This window comes from Cicer arietinum, chromosome 6 (genome assembly GCF_000331145.2).
Source record: "Cicer arietinum cultivar CDC Frontier isolate Library 1 chromosome 6, Cicar.CDCFrontier_v2.0, whole genome shotgun sequence".
Classification (NCBI taxonomy): Eukaryota; Viridiplantae; Streptophyta; class Magnoliopsida; order Fabales; family Fabaceae; genus Cicer; species Cicer arietinum.
Window position 1 is genome coordinate 46,324,936 of NC_021165.2, and position 14,401 is coordinate 46,339,336.

Below are 14,401 nucleotides of genomic sequence, written 5' to 3' on the forward strand. Positions count from 1 at the left end.
TGAGATAATTAAGTTACAATATCTATGTGCTACTAACAATGATAAATGCACCAAATTTATGAAATTTAACAAAATTAAATTAGTGGGTTTTATGAATATGTTGATTTTATTTGAATTTCAATCATTTTCATTTTCATTATTATTATTATTATTATTATTATTATTATTATTATTATTATTATTATTATTATTATTATTATTATTCATCATTACCAATGAATTTTGCATATTAGTACTGCATTGTCAAATTCTATTATATAATAAATAAATAAAAACAGTTAAATCAATTTCATTATAGAAATGATTTTTTATGAAAGGATCTATGATATCCCTCTTGTTCTATTTTTTAAATTTTAAATTATTTTTTATAAACATATAATTCTAAATTTACTATATTTTAATAATTGACATTCTCAGTTTTTTTGTTTCTTTTGTTTTTCTTTATATGCTCAGTGGTTTACTTTAACTAATTCATGTGTTTATGTTTTAGTCGAATTTTATAACACTATTGGGGATTCAAAATAATTTTACTTAATTTTTTGAGAACTGTGTCAATACGGGTACGCAACTTGTCCATTTGTTTTTCCTCTTAGTTTTGACGACGAAACTATTTTTAAGGGGTAAAGTATTGTAACACCCCAATATTTTCATATATATTATATATGTATCTTTTTATTAATTTTCATGTTTTATTATTTAATTAATAATTATTCTATGTGTAAATAAATTAAATTAAATTTTAGCACCCTCAATTTTAACTGAATAATTATACCATTTCATTTTATTTCATAAACTATTGTGTATTTTGTTTAATTGATTAGTTTCAATAATCATGAAATTGATGTGTTAGATATGTTTTTTTATTTTGTCATGTGTGACTTGCAGTGATATTCTTGTCTTGTTTGATTTATTTTAGTTGATAAAAATATTAGTTGAATTATTTAATTAAATTAGAATTTATAGAAGTTATATTATTTGTTAGTTTTATTTTCGATCAAATAAGTATTCATTTTAGGAGATAGTAGAGTTAGTAAAACTCAAGTGTTTTGAAAACATTTTTGGTCCATCCATCTTTAAAAAAATAGAGACTTGAGTCATTCCTTCTACTCTCACAAGATTTTATGCCAATTTTTCTTGACATAATGTAGACTCTATGTCCTCGTCTCAACCAATTAAAGAGGAGATAATGTAGATTTTATGTCCTCGTCTCAACCAATTAAAGAGGAGATAATGTACATTAACTCATTCTTAACACCTTTAATTCATTTTTTAAAGGAAGATTATAAATTTAATTATGGCTCTTATCTTTTTGTGCAATTAAGAGAAGACAAAAAAAAAAAACTTTCTTCCTTTATTATATCTCACGCCTTTCTCTCTCGTAAATCATAATTATAGTTTTATTTTAATTATCTACAAAAAGAATTTTAGGTAATTTTTGATCTCATAACTATTTTATTCCCATACATATTTTTGTTTTCTCCTAAATACCCAAATTTTCCATCACAAAGAAAAGAGAGAAAAAAAAAAGAGAGAAACAAAGTCTCCTTCCTTTTCTCACACTATCATTATCATCAAGTCGAATTACAATTTTCCTTCTTTTTAAATACCATCTCAAGTAAAGTTTTGACTTTTGTCTTGTCCTTTGATTCGTGGGGGTTAGAACGTGTTGCTAGGAAGTAAAGCACTAAGGGCTTTTCTCCATGAAAGGTTAGACTAGATATTAAATTAATAGTTTGTAAGATATTGATATGATTTCTTGATGTATTAAAAGAAAAATGTTGATTTTATATTTGCCTTAAAGAATTTAACTATAATGTTTTGTTTGTATGAGTAATATGTTTGCCTTGATAAACTTAATTATAAAATTTTGATTTTTATTATTATAACATGAGTAACATATTTGTTGTCATATATTTGATGTAAAGTTGCAATTTTTGTGTTTTCTAAGTGTACTTAATTATAAAGTTATTATTTTTATTATGATCTCATGACTAATATGTTTGTTAGAATGTTTTTAATTTAATGTTTTGATTTTGGTGTTATTTCATTTCCAAGTTTTGATACTTATGAATACTATATGAATCTTTGGGGGAATTGATAGAAAAATTTAATTTTTAATTGTGATAACATGATTAAGTTGATTTTTGTGATGTGTTTATTGGTAAATCTTGATTTGTATGCCTAAATGACTAATAATGGGATAAATTTTATAGTAGAAGAAATAAAGTTGATATTTGCATGTGTTCTTCGTTATTTGAGTTTTGATGTCTATCAATAACACGTCGCTAATCAAATTTTATAGTTTATAAAATAAAAGTTATGACTCTAAGAAATTTATTCACATGTTTGTGTGTTATATATTTGAGATAGCAAAATTATTGAATCTTTATTGTACGCATTCATGAGAATAAAACCTTTATGTCGTATGTGATTAAAATTTAATCTTGAATATTTTATCTTTGTGGTTGTCTAAGTGGCTGGTAATTTGTGTTTTAAATATTGTTTTCTGTGTGGTTGCTTAAGTGGCTGGTGATATGTACATTTTGAGCATCATTATCATTTCATGACATATCATATACATCTTTGTGGACGTCTGTGTGGCTGGTTTAATTTTTTCCATTGGTATGAGTGACTTATGTGTGGACGCTTGTGTGGCTAGTTTAATTTTCTCCATTGATATGGGTGACTTCTGTGTGGCTGGTTATATCTAGATCATATATTTTTAGGAGCATGCATAACTTGAATACATTTTATTGTTATTTTTATTTTGATCTAATTATTTGTTCTGAAGTGAGTTGCTACTTGATTTATTTAGATGCATTTTGTGACTTTTGATACATCTTTGTGAATTAATAAAAAAATCGATTTCTTTAAGTCTTTTATTACGAAAAGGTTTTATATTAATATTTTAATGTTGTTAACTATCTATTTGGTTTAGTTTTGTCGTGGAATGAATTTACCTCTTACACCAACATTCAGATACTAATGATATCAAAGAGTTGCATGAATGATGTTTGATTGGTGCACGTGTTTGAGAAAAAGGAGATTTTGACTTAAAAATATTGTTTGTATTGATAAAATCAAGTGATAAATTTCTAACGTTTATTTACGTTTCATCGTTAATTTTAAATAGAAATCCCGAGGTGAGGTTCTTCCGCTACGAAAAATTTGAATCAGACTGCATTATTTTTATTTCACTTAAAGAGAATTTACCCTATTTTTGGACTTAAGTGAATATTTTTCTAACAATTAGGAAATTATCCTTGCAAGAAAAAAATATATAATAATGATATCTAGTAAATCGCATTTTGTTCCTTTACAAAAATGATATTAAGTTATTTTCTAGCGAAATTTTTTTTGTTACAAAATTTACTACTCTTAAGAGAAAAAATTGTCGGTCTTAAAAGAAAACAAATATCTTTAAGTAATGTCTTGGATCAAAATCTAAGGCGTTATGTAACACCCCGAAATTTTAAAAGCGCGAGTGCATTTTATTTAAAAGGAATTTAATAAAATCATACGTCATAATACAAAACAACGAAAGTCATAAATCATTACATTATATATAAAAACAAACTAAAATAGTTTTGGGGACAATAATCTACAGTATACAAATAGAAAATACATCGAGACTATGAGACCTATCATACATCGCTTATACCCCTGGGGTATTCTCAGCAGACACCTGCACATAAGTATTGCTCTAAGAATACTACCTCCCATGATCACGTCAAAAAAATGGAACATGGACTCCACAAATTCCTTCTGACGTAATATCTCTCCTCGAAGTAATTTCCTCATCATCATCAGCCATAGAAGTAACTTCCTCCTCAAAGTATCCTTCCCGCCAGTCTCCGACCCAACCATTGTATCCCCAGCTCCAACGGTGGTCTCTACCTCAACTCTAACTGAGACATCCTTTGCATCTTCCCATGCTCTATTGATCTCGAGCACCAATCTTGAAGGTACCGGATAGTCGATCCTGTTGGGAGTGAGCTCAACGAGATATAGTGCCCCAGCTCTCCTACTTGTCCTCACTACCTTCCCTGTAGAAGTAGCCATGATTGAGATGGAGTCGTATACCCAAGCAGTCGGCGAATGTCAGTCAAGGAAGTATAACGTTGTTTTTGTCGTCAAGGTAACTGTCGGTGGAACGAACTCGGGTATTGTTGACACCTAATTTTGTCTGCTACTTTATGATTTTTAATAAATATAAAAAAATAATAAAAAAAACTAATAATGATGAAAATAACAATAAAAATAAATTGTTAGATTTTTAGAAAATCATGGATTGTGTTTGGTTTCTATTTGACTCTGATTCCTTTCCAAAAACTTTTACTATTTTCTAAATAAATAAAAAATAAAAATAAATGTATTTAATTGAATTGAATTTATGGTAATAAAAATTATTATAGTGGTCATCACTTGAATGAAAAGAAACCGTAAAGAAATAAATCAATGGTATTAAAAATCAGTATAATGGTGGTCAATTGAATAGAAAAGAAACCGAAGAAATGAATCAATGATAATAAGAATCAGTATAATTGTAGCCAATTAAATGAAAAGAAACTGAAAGAAACAGATTAATGGTAATTTATTGGCAATTATTCTCTTGTCTTTTGTAATCTACACCCAAAAAATCTATAAATAGTCTACCACAATAGGACAACTGGGGACAAGAAAAAATTCGGAGCACAATTGAGAGAAATTGGAAGCACAATTGGGAGCACAAAAAAATAAAATCCATCAACACATAAATATTTTCTACACAATAACTACGTATGTTTTGATTTCCCTATTGCACTTGGGGATACGTAGGAGCAAGGTCTTCCCCTTGTCAAATCAATTTAATAAAAAAAATATTTTTTTCTTGTTTTATTAATGTAAATAATTTAATTTCTTGTTTTATTATTATTCTTTTTATGGTAAAAATAAATAAATAGTTTGTATATAATTAATTATAGGGTAACCGTTTTAACGGACGTTGTAAGGTGGTAATACTTCCCTACCCGTAATCGACTCCCGAATTCAAATTTTTAGTTCAAAAATCATTATTTTAGGTTTTATTCAATTTTTCCTTTAATAAAAAAAAATTGGTGGCGACTTCTTTTTTTGACGGACAAACCGGACGCGACAGTTGGCGACTTCACTAGGGATTTTTGAGAGTTAAGCCTAATCTAATTAATTATATATAATTATTTTATTATTTATTATTTATTATTTTATTTATATTACCCCTATTGTTTTATTTATTTTCTTATCTTATGAATATAATTATATGTATTTTGTCAATTTATTTTTATTGTGATGATTTATTTTATTTTATTTTTTTTACACCCTAACACGATTCACACACTTATGAGTAGGCTCTATACCCGGGCTGAGTGCAAACCTAAGATAAGTTAGAGACTGTGTAATGATAATCTTCTGGATGTACATCCTGTTTGGTTGTCATGAAAGTCTTACCTAGAGTTGACCTTTTATAGAATATTTTCATTTTAATAGTTTACCTATTAATTGGTTTAATATTTTAGAATTGAGTTGTGTGCTCTAGGAACCGATTTAGAACTATAGAGCTACCCATAGTAAAGGTTCACAATATAAAGCCATCAATTAAGAAAAGAATCATGTAGGACACATGTATATATGAAGAAAAAAAATTTACTCTAGCTATATCTCATTTTTATCATAATGCATTGCATAATCATGCATGTTTCATCTTTTATTTTATTTTACAACATGTTGGGGCACAAAATGTTCATTAAATATAATTGTCTGAACCTTCCTTCACTACTTTCTTGTGTTATAAATCTTTTTTGTCAAAATGCATTTTTATGATAATCATATGTTGGGGCACAAAATATGTGAATGTCAAGAGTCCAAAACTAGTATGATGTCTTTACATGTAAGGCAGGGGCAACTAAAGATCAAGTCGATGATGTAAGAAAAAATCTCTTTAAAGATCAAAAGGACAATCACCACCATTTATTTGAAGTGATGCACATTTTTCATCCATGAATCAAGTATCATGTCTGTAAAAGAGATGAAAGAAATAAAAACAATTAAAAAAAAGTTGATCGAAAAGAAAAAGATGAAAATGAAGGGAAATGTTCATTCATTAAATGCATTCATGACATTTCATATTTAGTGGTTAAATTTAAAGTTGAGACACTAACCCACACCCTATTATTTAATAGGCGGGATATTGACCCGCATCCTCTGATTTAAGAGCATGGGTGACTGGCCCTCATCCTCTGATTTAAGAGATGGGATGACTGGCCTTCAACCTCTAATTTAAGAACTAAGCCTTCCCCACAAAAGTTTGATTAATATATTTGCTGATAAATTCTGAGTCCCATAAGAATCTATTACTAAAAATACTAAATGAAGTCCACGTCACTCAAGATATCACTTTTGACAAATTTGGAGGCATCGTAAATAACAACATAATTTCTATTTTTTTATAATAAATCTATAATAAAACATATTTTGCTAATATGTATTTTAAACATAATATAAACATATTTATAATATCACATATTTTACTAATCTATATTTAAAATGTATAAAATACTAACTTGATATCGGGTAGTGTCTGACTTGAAGCTTTCACAGAGCTGACAACTCTTCGAAGTAAACACAATATATCACCACTGTCAAAAGAGAAATTCAATAATATTAATTAAATAAATAACTTCAAATCAAAATTAAAATTCAAAAACTAAATATATAATATAAACTTACCAAAATTCAAGATAGTAAAGTAAAAACTTGGAGAAATAATTTTTGTAGAGACGAGGTGGAGAGAAAATTTAGAAAGAAGGTTTAGAGAGAAGGTAGAAGTGAAAAATGATAAGAGTAGTGGAGGGATATTTATAGAAAATGGTTGATCCTTTGTGGCGGCCAAAGTAGCCACAAAAGCCAACGGTACAAATCCTTTCTGACGGCTTTAACGGTCACAAATTAAGTCCTTTGTGGCGGCCAGGGTGGCCACAACGTGCAACGGAACTATGGGAATTTGTAGCGGACTTTGCCGCCACAAAGTGCAACAGATCTATTCTTTTGTGGCGGCCCGGGCGGCCATAAATGGCTTGCCTTTGTGGCGGCCTTCACCCTCACAAAGGGTTGATTTTGTGGCTGCAAAAGCCCTCACAAAACGCTCCAATTTCAGCTGAATATTGTGGCAGCCGAAGCCCTCACAAAATGACAACGTTGTGATTTTGTGAGGGCTTAGACAGCCACAAAATCCAGCTAAAATTTTAATTTTTTGTGAGGGCTTTTTCAGCCACAAATAAAGACCAATTTGAATTTTTGTATTTGTGAGGGCTTTTTCGGTCACTAATTTGTGAGGGTTTTTTTCGGCCACAAAATATTTGTCAGGTTGGAGGATTTCTTGTAGTGATTATTTTCACTATAAATAGCATTGATACAATCAACCCTAACAAACCCTAGCCGCCGAATCCAGTTACCATCTCACCCTCTCTGTGAAAACATCGTCTTCAACCTTTCTTCTTCCTCTCGAACCTTAGGCTTCATTCTTTCTTCTTCCTCTCAAATCTTAGGCTTCACAAAATAAATTAAAAAACACAACATTTTGACGACTACTATGAGTATTCCTATTTTGACTGAAAAGGTTCTCTCACCACAACAATGAGATAACTGAAAGGCGGTGCAATTACTTGTGGTATTTTAAAGAAGGACAAGAGAGAGAACCAAAAGGGTGAATGTTCAATTGTTGTCATTCTAGTTCGATAAAAACCTCAAATTTAAATTAATCAGACCCAGGTCTGGTATGGCAACCCATTTTGTTGTGTTATTAAACCCATTCATTGTGGACTGTGTACTCTTTCGTACCACCATCGCGTACTTAAACCGAACCGGTAACTCTTTCGTGCGGATTGGGCCGGTTGGTGATTTTGGACCTGAACCCGCCCAACCCGACCCGTTTTCCACCCCTAATGGTGACTACATATAAGATCGAAGAGAGGCACATAAACTAAGGATTCACGTTTGATGGAGTGTTTCAAATTCTCTATTGTTCTTCATTTGGTTGTCACTTCAAAGAGGATATTCTTAAACGTTAATACATGTTGTGACAAAACAAAGAGGATATTCTTTTATTTCTCTTTCGGTTTTAGAAATTGAGACGAAACGAAACATTGTTTTTATATTTGTATTCGTTGTGGTGGAAGTTATTTTGGGGTTTAGCATTTTCCTTCCTTCTTTGTTGAAAAGAAAAAGAAAAAGAAAAAGGGCTTTGCAGACTTGTGTGGAATTGGATTTGAAAGCGCCAATTTCTCATCGCCCAATTCCAAGTGGTGTCGTTATGTATTGTCTTCCTCCTTCACACTCACTCTTCTTCACAATGGATAATCAGAGGGCCATGTCTCTCCTTTAGGTAGGTAATTCTTTTATAGTTATTATTGCTATTACTTTTTTCTTTCTTTCTTTTCTTTAGCAACCGTTGTGTGCAGTTTATAGGTGATGAAGGACTCGTTCCCTCTCCACAAGAGGAACAGAAAAGGAAAAACGTTATTGACAACCTCAAACAGGTTTCAATTTGTATATTCCTCAGTTGATATACATTGTTATTATTTATTTTCCCTTGATGGTGATTTTCCTAATCTTGCAATTTCAGATAGTCTCATCATGGATCAAAGAGGTTGCACAGCGGCATCGGTTGCCAAAACACCACATTGCTCTTATTGCTGCCACCATATTGACATATGGATCTTATGGCCTTCGAGTTCACACCTCAGTGTCTAACATTGATGCTTTGAGTGTTGCTCATTTCTTTGCCTCCATTGCAGTAAGTCAATACCTATCATTTTCTTTTAAGCCTCTCTACTTCTACTACTACTATTATTTATTTTTCATCCTTTTTTATGGATCAGGAAAACTTTTTTGTTCTGCTTCACCACATGCTCAAAACTAGACATGAAGTATCACAGATTCACTGTGTCAAGACTGCTAAAGTCCCTCTTATGCGCTTTAAAGTCCCTCTTATACACTTTAAATTAAAGGGCATAAGAGGGACTTTAAATCGCATAAACGAGACTTTAATAGTCTTGACACAGTGAATCTGTGATACGTCAGGTCTAGTTTTGAGCATGTGGTGAAGCAAAACAAAAAAGTCTTCCTGATCCACAAAAAGGAAGAAAAATAAATAATAGTAGTAGTAGTAGAGATGCTTAAAAGTAAATGATAGGTAGTGACTTACTGCAATGGAGGCAAGGAAATGAGCAACACACAAAGCATCAATGTCAGACACTAAGGTGTGAACTCGAAGGCCATAAGATCCATATGTCAATATGGTGGCAGAAGTAAGAGCAATGTAGTGTTTTGGCAACCGATTTCGTCGTGCAACCTCCTTGATCCATGATGAGACTATTTGAAAATGCAAGATTAGGAAAACCATCATCAAGGAAAAATAAATAATAACATTGTATATCAATTGAGGAATATACAAATTGAAACCTATTTGAGGTTGTCAATAACGTTTTTCCTTTTCTGTTCCTCTTGTGGAGAGGGAACGAGTCCTTCATCACCTATAAATTGCACACAACGGTTGCTAAAGAAAATAAAGAAAGAAAAAAGTAATAGCAATAATAACTATAAAAGAATTACCTACCTAAAGGAGAGACATGGACCTTTGATTATCCATTGTGAAGAAGAGTGAGTGTGAAGGAGGAAAACAATACATAACGACACCACTTGGAATTGGGAGGTGATAAATTGGCGCTTTCAAATCCAATTCCACACAAGTCTGCAAAGCCCTTTTTCTTTTTCTTTCCAACAAAGAAGGAAGGAAAATGCTAAACCCCAAAATAACTTCCACCACAACGAATACAAATATAAAAACAACGTTTCTTTTCGTCTCAATTTCTAAAACCGCAAGAGAAATAAAAGAATATCCTCTTTGTTTTCTCACAACAGTCCCCAGAAGTTTCTTCCTTCACACATCTCCAAAGTTATCCTCCTTCTCATCTTTCAAGGTTAGTTCTCTCGCTTCCTTGTCATCAATTCATTTGTTTTCCTCATTTTTGCCATTTTATTGTAATTTTGTTTTTGTTTGCATGTGTTTTCTGAGAAAGGGAGGGATGAATGTTTGTTAATTTTTAATCCTTCCCTTCTTGGCGAAAGCATGCACCAAGAAACCAAAGTTCATTGTCTGTTGAGTTTTGTTTTGACAGTGAACTTGGACTTAGTATTATAATAGCTTTGAAGCGAAAATGGTATAGTCGGATTGAACCCGCTCAGATACGAAGTTGAGAAGTTATATTATGAAGATTTAGACAAGTATATGAGAAATGCTTAAGTGATTAGCACATAATAAATGCATAGAAACTCCCTAAGTACATGAGCAACTTCCTAAGAATGAATCTAAACACTATACATGAACCTGAAAGTGCATGAACATAACCATTAAATGCTACTATTCCCAACTCTTTCTTTTATATTTCCCTCAAGGATTAATAAGGAGGTACTTTGAAGGGAACTTGATGATGTACAATGTGTTTTTGTTCAAAAACATATTACCTAACAGTATGATCATTAAAATAAATGTACTAACTTTGAACTATATCAAGTCAAGACATAAGATTAATCATGAAAACACAAAATATACAAAAAGAAGTACCTTTCGTGTTTAAATTGATGTTTGTCAATCCTTATGCCAAAGCTAGTTGGTTCTCTTCTAAATATCATAGAAGATGCTATAACAATAAAGAAATCCAAACAAAAAACTACAAAATTTGCATTGCAAACATTAAATGTCTGCCCTCATAAAAAATATATGTCAGCAATATAAGTTGTATGAGTTTGCATAAGTAAGAATTAAAATCTTTGTTAATATTGTGTTCTTGAAGCCCCAAACTTTGACAAATAATCCCCGTAAATTGTTTCTAGCTAACTATCCTAAAATCATGGATGATCACTAAAATTTCAAAAGCATATGACCTCATTAAAATAAATGTACTAACTTTGAACTATATCAAGTCAAGACATAGGATTAATCATCAAAACGCAAAATATACAAAAGGAAGTACATTTCATGTTTAAATTGATGTTTGTCGATCCTTATGCCAAAGCTAGTTGGGTCTCTTCTAAATATCATAGAAGATGCTATAACAATAAAGAAATAAAAAAAAAAAAAAAACTTACAAAATTTGCATTGCAAACAATGAATGTCTGCCCTCATAAAAAATATATGTCAGCAATATAAGTTGTATGAGTTTGCGTAAGTAAGAATTAAAATCTTTGTTAAGATTTTGTGTTCTTGAAGCCGCAAACTTTGACAAATAATCTCTGTAAATTGTTTATGGCTAACTATCCTAAAATCATGGATGATCACTAAAATTTCAGCAAGCACAAAGAAAAGTGTCACGAATTAGAATAAAATTATATTTATTGAAACTTAAATATATTGGTAATACATGGATATATTTATACTAGATTACTAAACAATCAAATCTTATAAGTACTCATATATAACTAAATCCCTACTAGTACTTATATATAACTAAATCCCTATAAGTACTCATATATAACTAAATCCCTATAAGTACTCATATATAACTAAATCCCTACTAGTACTCCTATATAACCTAACCGAATCCCTATATTTGAGGGATATTAAACATAAACATATTTTGACAAAAAATATGACATAATATAAGCCATAAAGATAGAGTACTAAAAAAAACAGAAATATGAGTTGCAAAAAATAAAAAGAAAGACATATGAAGTAGCATATTTAATTTTTGTTTTATTTATCCATACAAGCCAATGCATTGTGTTCCATATAAGCCTTTTGAAGCAGATGAATAACCATTTTATTTATTCATTGAATCTTTCATACCAAGAATAAATGTGAGCACTTAATTGCTGCAACCATGTTCCATGATGCTATTGCCACTTCGTATAGAATCCATGGTAATCATCACTCCCCCAACATCATACACTGCAATCAAAAGAGCCAAGGACCAAAGCACATAGGAAAATAGAAATTACAAAATTAGATTGATGATCGCTTTACACTAAATATCAAATCTTTTAGCTCTGTGCTTTCACCTCGAAATGCTTCCCATCGATCATGTCGAGTCTTTACCTATATGAATAAATTTTGGAATTTAGATATTTCTTTTATGTTGTGAAAACTATATGTTCAAAAATAATGTTTACTCAATTTTACTTTTTGAATGTAAGTTCACGAAAATTATTTTACTCATTCTATTATAATTCAAGATATTTATAGATATAAAGTACCTATTATTAGAGGTAGTTAAAATTATTTATGGTTATGTGGAAATCGTTAAGTTAAAAGTGCATCATATTTTAATTAAAAAAATAATTATTCATATAATTATTTTATTTTATTTTTCTATTTAATTATTTAATTTTTTTTAACCATGATTTTTAACATCTATCGTCTTTAAGTGGTTGTTAATCTCAGTCATCTTAATTTTATAAAACTACATAATTTATCAATGAAAAAAAAACTATAATTTATTGTAGAAATTATAAGTTCTATAATTCAAATACATGGAATCATTCAAAACTTAATCAGAACAAAAAATTGAAGGAAAAGAAATAAATTGCTAATTCAATCTTTGAGATTTTAAAGGTTATAAATTTAGTTTGAAAATATTTTTTCAAAGAATCTAATTTAAAAATAATTAGAATAATCTATAAAACTATTTAATGGAGACTGATGTGATTAAAAATTAGTCAAAAAGATATCAAAATTGACAGCACCACAAAAAAGAAGACCTTTCGTTGTAGTGTCAAGCCGACGGTTTTTCCGGCGGCGTCAAGTAAGAGACGGTGATCATAGAGCAAAACGAGAGAGGCCGGCTTAAGATTAAAAAAGATTTTGCCATTAATGTCTGTGACTGTGAAGTTATCTGTTAATGTCGTCACCTTTCTCACAATCGCTAGGTCTACAAAATGTGGTATGCGATACTGAGGGCCAATGATATTGATACTGCTCTGGTGTCTCTTTTGCATGATTCTTGAAGGTAAGGGAGATATTGGTTAGTATGTGAAAGTGAAAGCTAGCGTTATACATATGGATACAATGCTAAAATTTATTATATATTTATATGATTGTTTATTTGTTTGTGTTTGCTTGCGTGTCCACAAGGGTATATATGAAACGGTCAATGGCTGGCTTTGAAGAAAACAGATTATTGTTGAACGTTGAAAATCTTTTTAAATATTTATACAAATGTGGTACGAAATATAACAAACAGGACATGCATGCATCTATTATTCATGAATTATGATTTTTTAGTGATAAAAAATACCTTATTAAAACTTTACCATAATAAAATTTGATAAAAGAAAAAAAATGTGTGGTTTGGGCTAGACAAAAAATAATTAATGAAATAGAAGTTGGAATGTCCAACCTATTTTAGAAAAATCCTGTTGAATATAAGAGGGAACTAATTCCACCAAAGAAAGTAATCTACATGAGTAATCCCTTCTCTAAAGATATGAGCCACTCTAAAATGTAATCCTTTAATGAAATGTAGAAAATTGAACCAATGATCCTAAGCATCCATGGCACAAATTTGGAATTTAAGAAGGCTTGAATAATCAAAAGAGTCATGGACATACCTATGTTCTGGACAAAAGCACCTAAAAAATAGCTAGAAAAGTCTCTAAAAATACTTGCACTAAAGAATAGATTAAACCGCGAGAACCTCTTGAAGATCCATCAATGTTACACTTGATCCAATGCACATGAGTAGCTATCCAATTGATCAAGAGAAATTTGGGAGCCTTCGGAGCATGGCAGATAGCTTCGAAGGCTTTATTTATAGTAAACTCTCGGAAATTAGAATACACAGTCCTTTGAAAAGGGCAATTGAGAGTAAAACATCTATTTTATTTTTTATGCATAAATAAGTGCAAAACTTATTCCTACATAAAAAAATATACAACATGATATTAATAATGACATAAATTACAAGGTGAAACAGGTGTTTGTTTTGAATAGTGTACAATAGGTTGACTGTAGATGAGATATTTAAAGAGTCTTTATTAAAGCTGAGAGTCAATGTCATATTTGAGTTGCTAAAAGATATTATAAAAATGATTAGCATCTTGAAAAGCGTGAGTACAAAGCCTGCAACAAAAGACCATTATAAATATTTTCTTCCTAAATTTATCATAAGCTGGGAGGACATTATGAATGAGTTTCTAAAGGGATAAAGACTTAGTAGTGGGAATTATTCACTATACTACAAAAGAATTCATTAACGGTTGACATTTTGTGGTGGTTGTGTACAACACATAGTCGTATCAAACACATCACTATATAACAAAGCATTTCAAGAAAAAATCATATTATAAAGTCAATATCTCATTATAACATCAAATCATCTAAGAAAAATTA

General features: G+C 30.3%; 1 protein-coding gene across 6 annotated transcripts; it reads right to left on the bottom strand.

Moving 5' to 3' along the window:
• Positions 1-3,496: 3,496 nt before the first annotated feature.
• Positions 3,497-14,394, bottom strand: LOC105853084 (protein LURP-one-related 15-like). 6 transcript variants are annotated; one of them, XR_012163482.1, is made up of 5 exons: positions 12,757-14,394; positions 12,073-12,109; positions 11,861-11,962; positions 6,579-6,653; positions 3,497-6,032 (listed from the first exon to the last, which is right to left on the bottom strand). XR_012163482.1 is itself a non-coding variant. In XM_012720121.3 (3 exons), exons 1-3 carry the CDS (start codon positions 13,006-13,008, stop codon positions 11,880-11,882), a joined length of 357 nt encoding a protein of 118 aa, XP_012575575.2. In that variant the 5' UTR covers positions 13,009-14,394; the 3' UTR covers positions 11,390-11,879. The 6 variants fall into 6 exon arrangements, 2 of the variants coding, with proteins under 2 accessions (XP_012575575.2, XP_073225963.1); XR_012163485.1 differs by having other exon boundaries at positions 11,049-12,109; positions 12,922-14,394; XR_012163483.1 differs by having other exon boundaries at positions 11,049-12,109; positions 12,772-14,394.
• Positions 14,395-14,401: the final 7 nt, after the last annotated feature.

Excerpts from the sequence above, each read along its gene's own strand:
- LOC105853084 (XM_073369862.1), bottom strand. The coding sequence starts at position 13,008 with ATGCAAAAGAGACACCAGAGCAGTATCAATATCATTGGCCCTCAGTAT. Across the intron at positions 12,110-12,756 it reads GAAAGGTCTTCTTTTTTGTG|GTAAAGACTCGACATGATCG; the intron begins GTGCTGTCAATT and ends TTATTCATATAG. Across the intron at positions 11,963-12,072 it reads TCGATGGGAAGCATTTCGAG|TGTATGATGTTGGGGGAGTG; the intron begins GTGAAAGCACAG and ends TTTTGATTGCAG.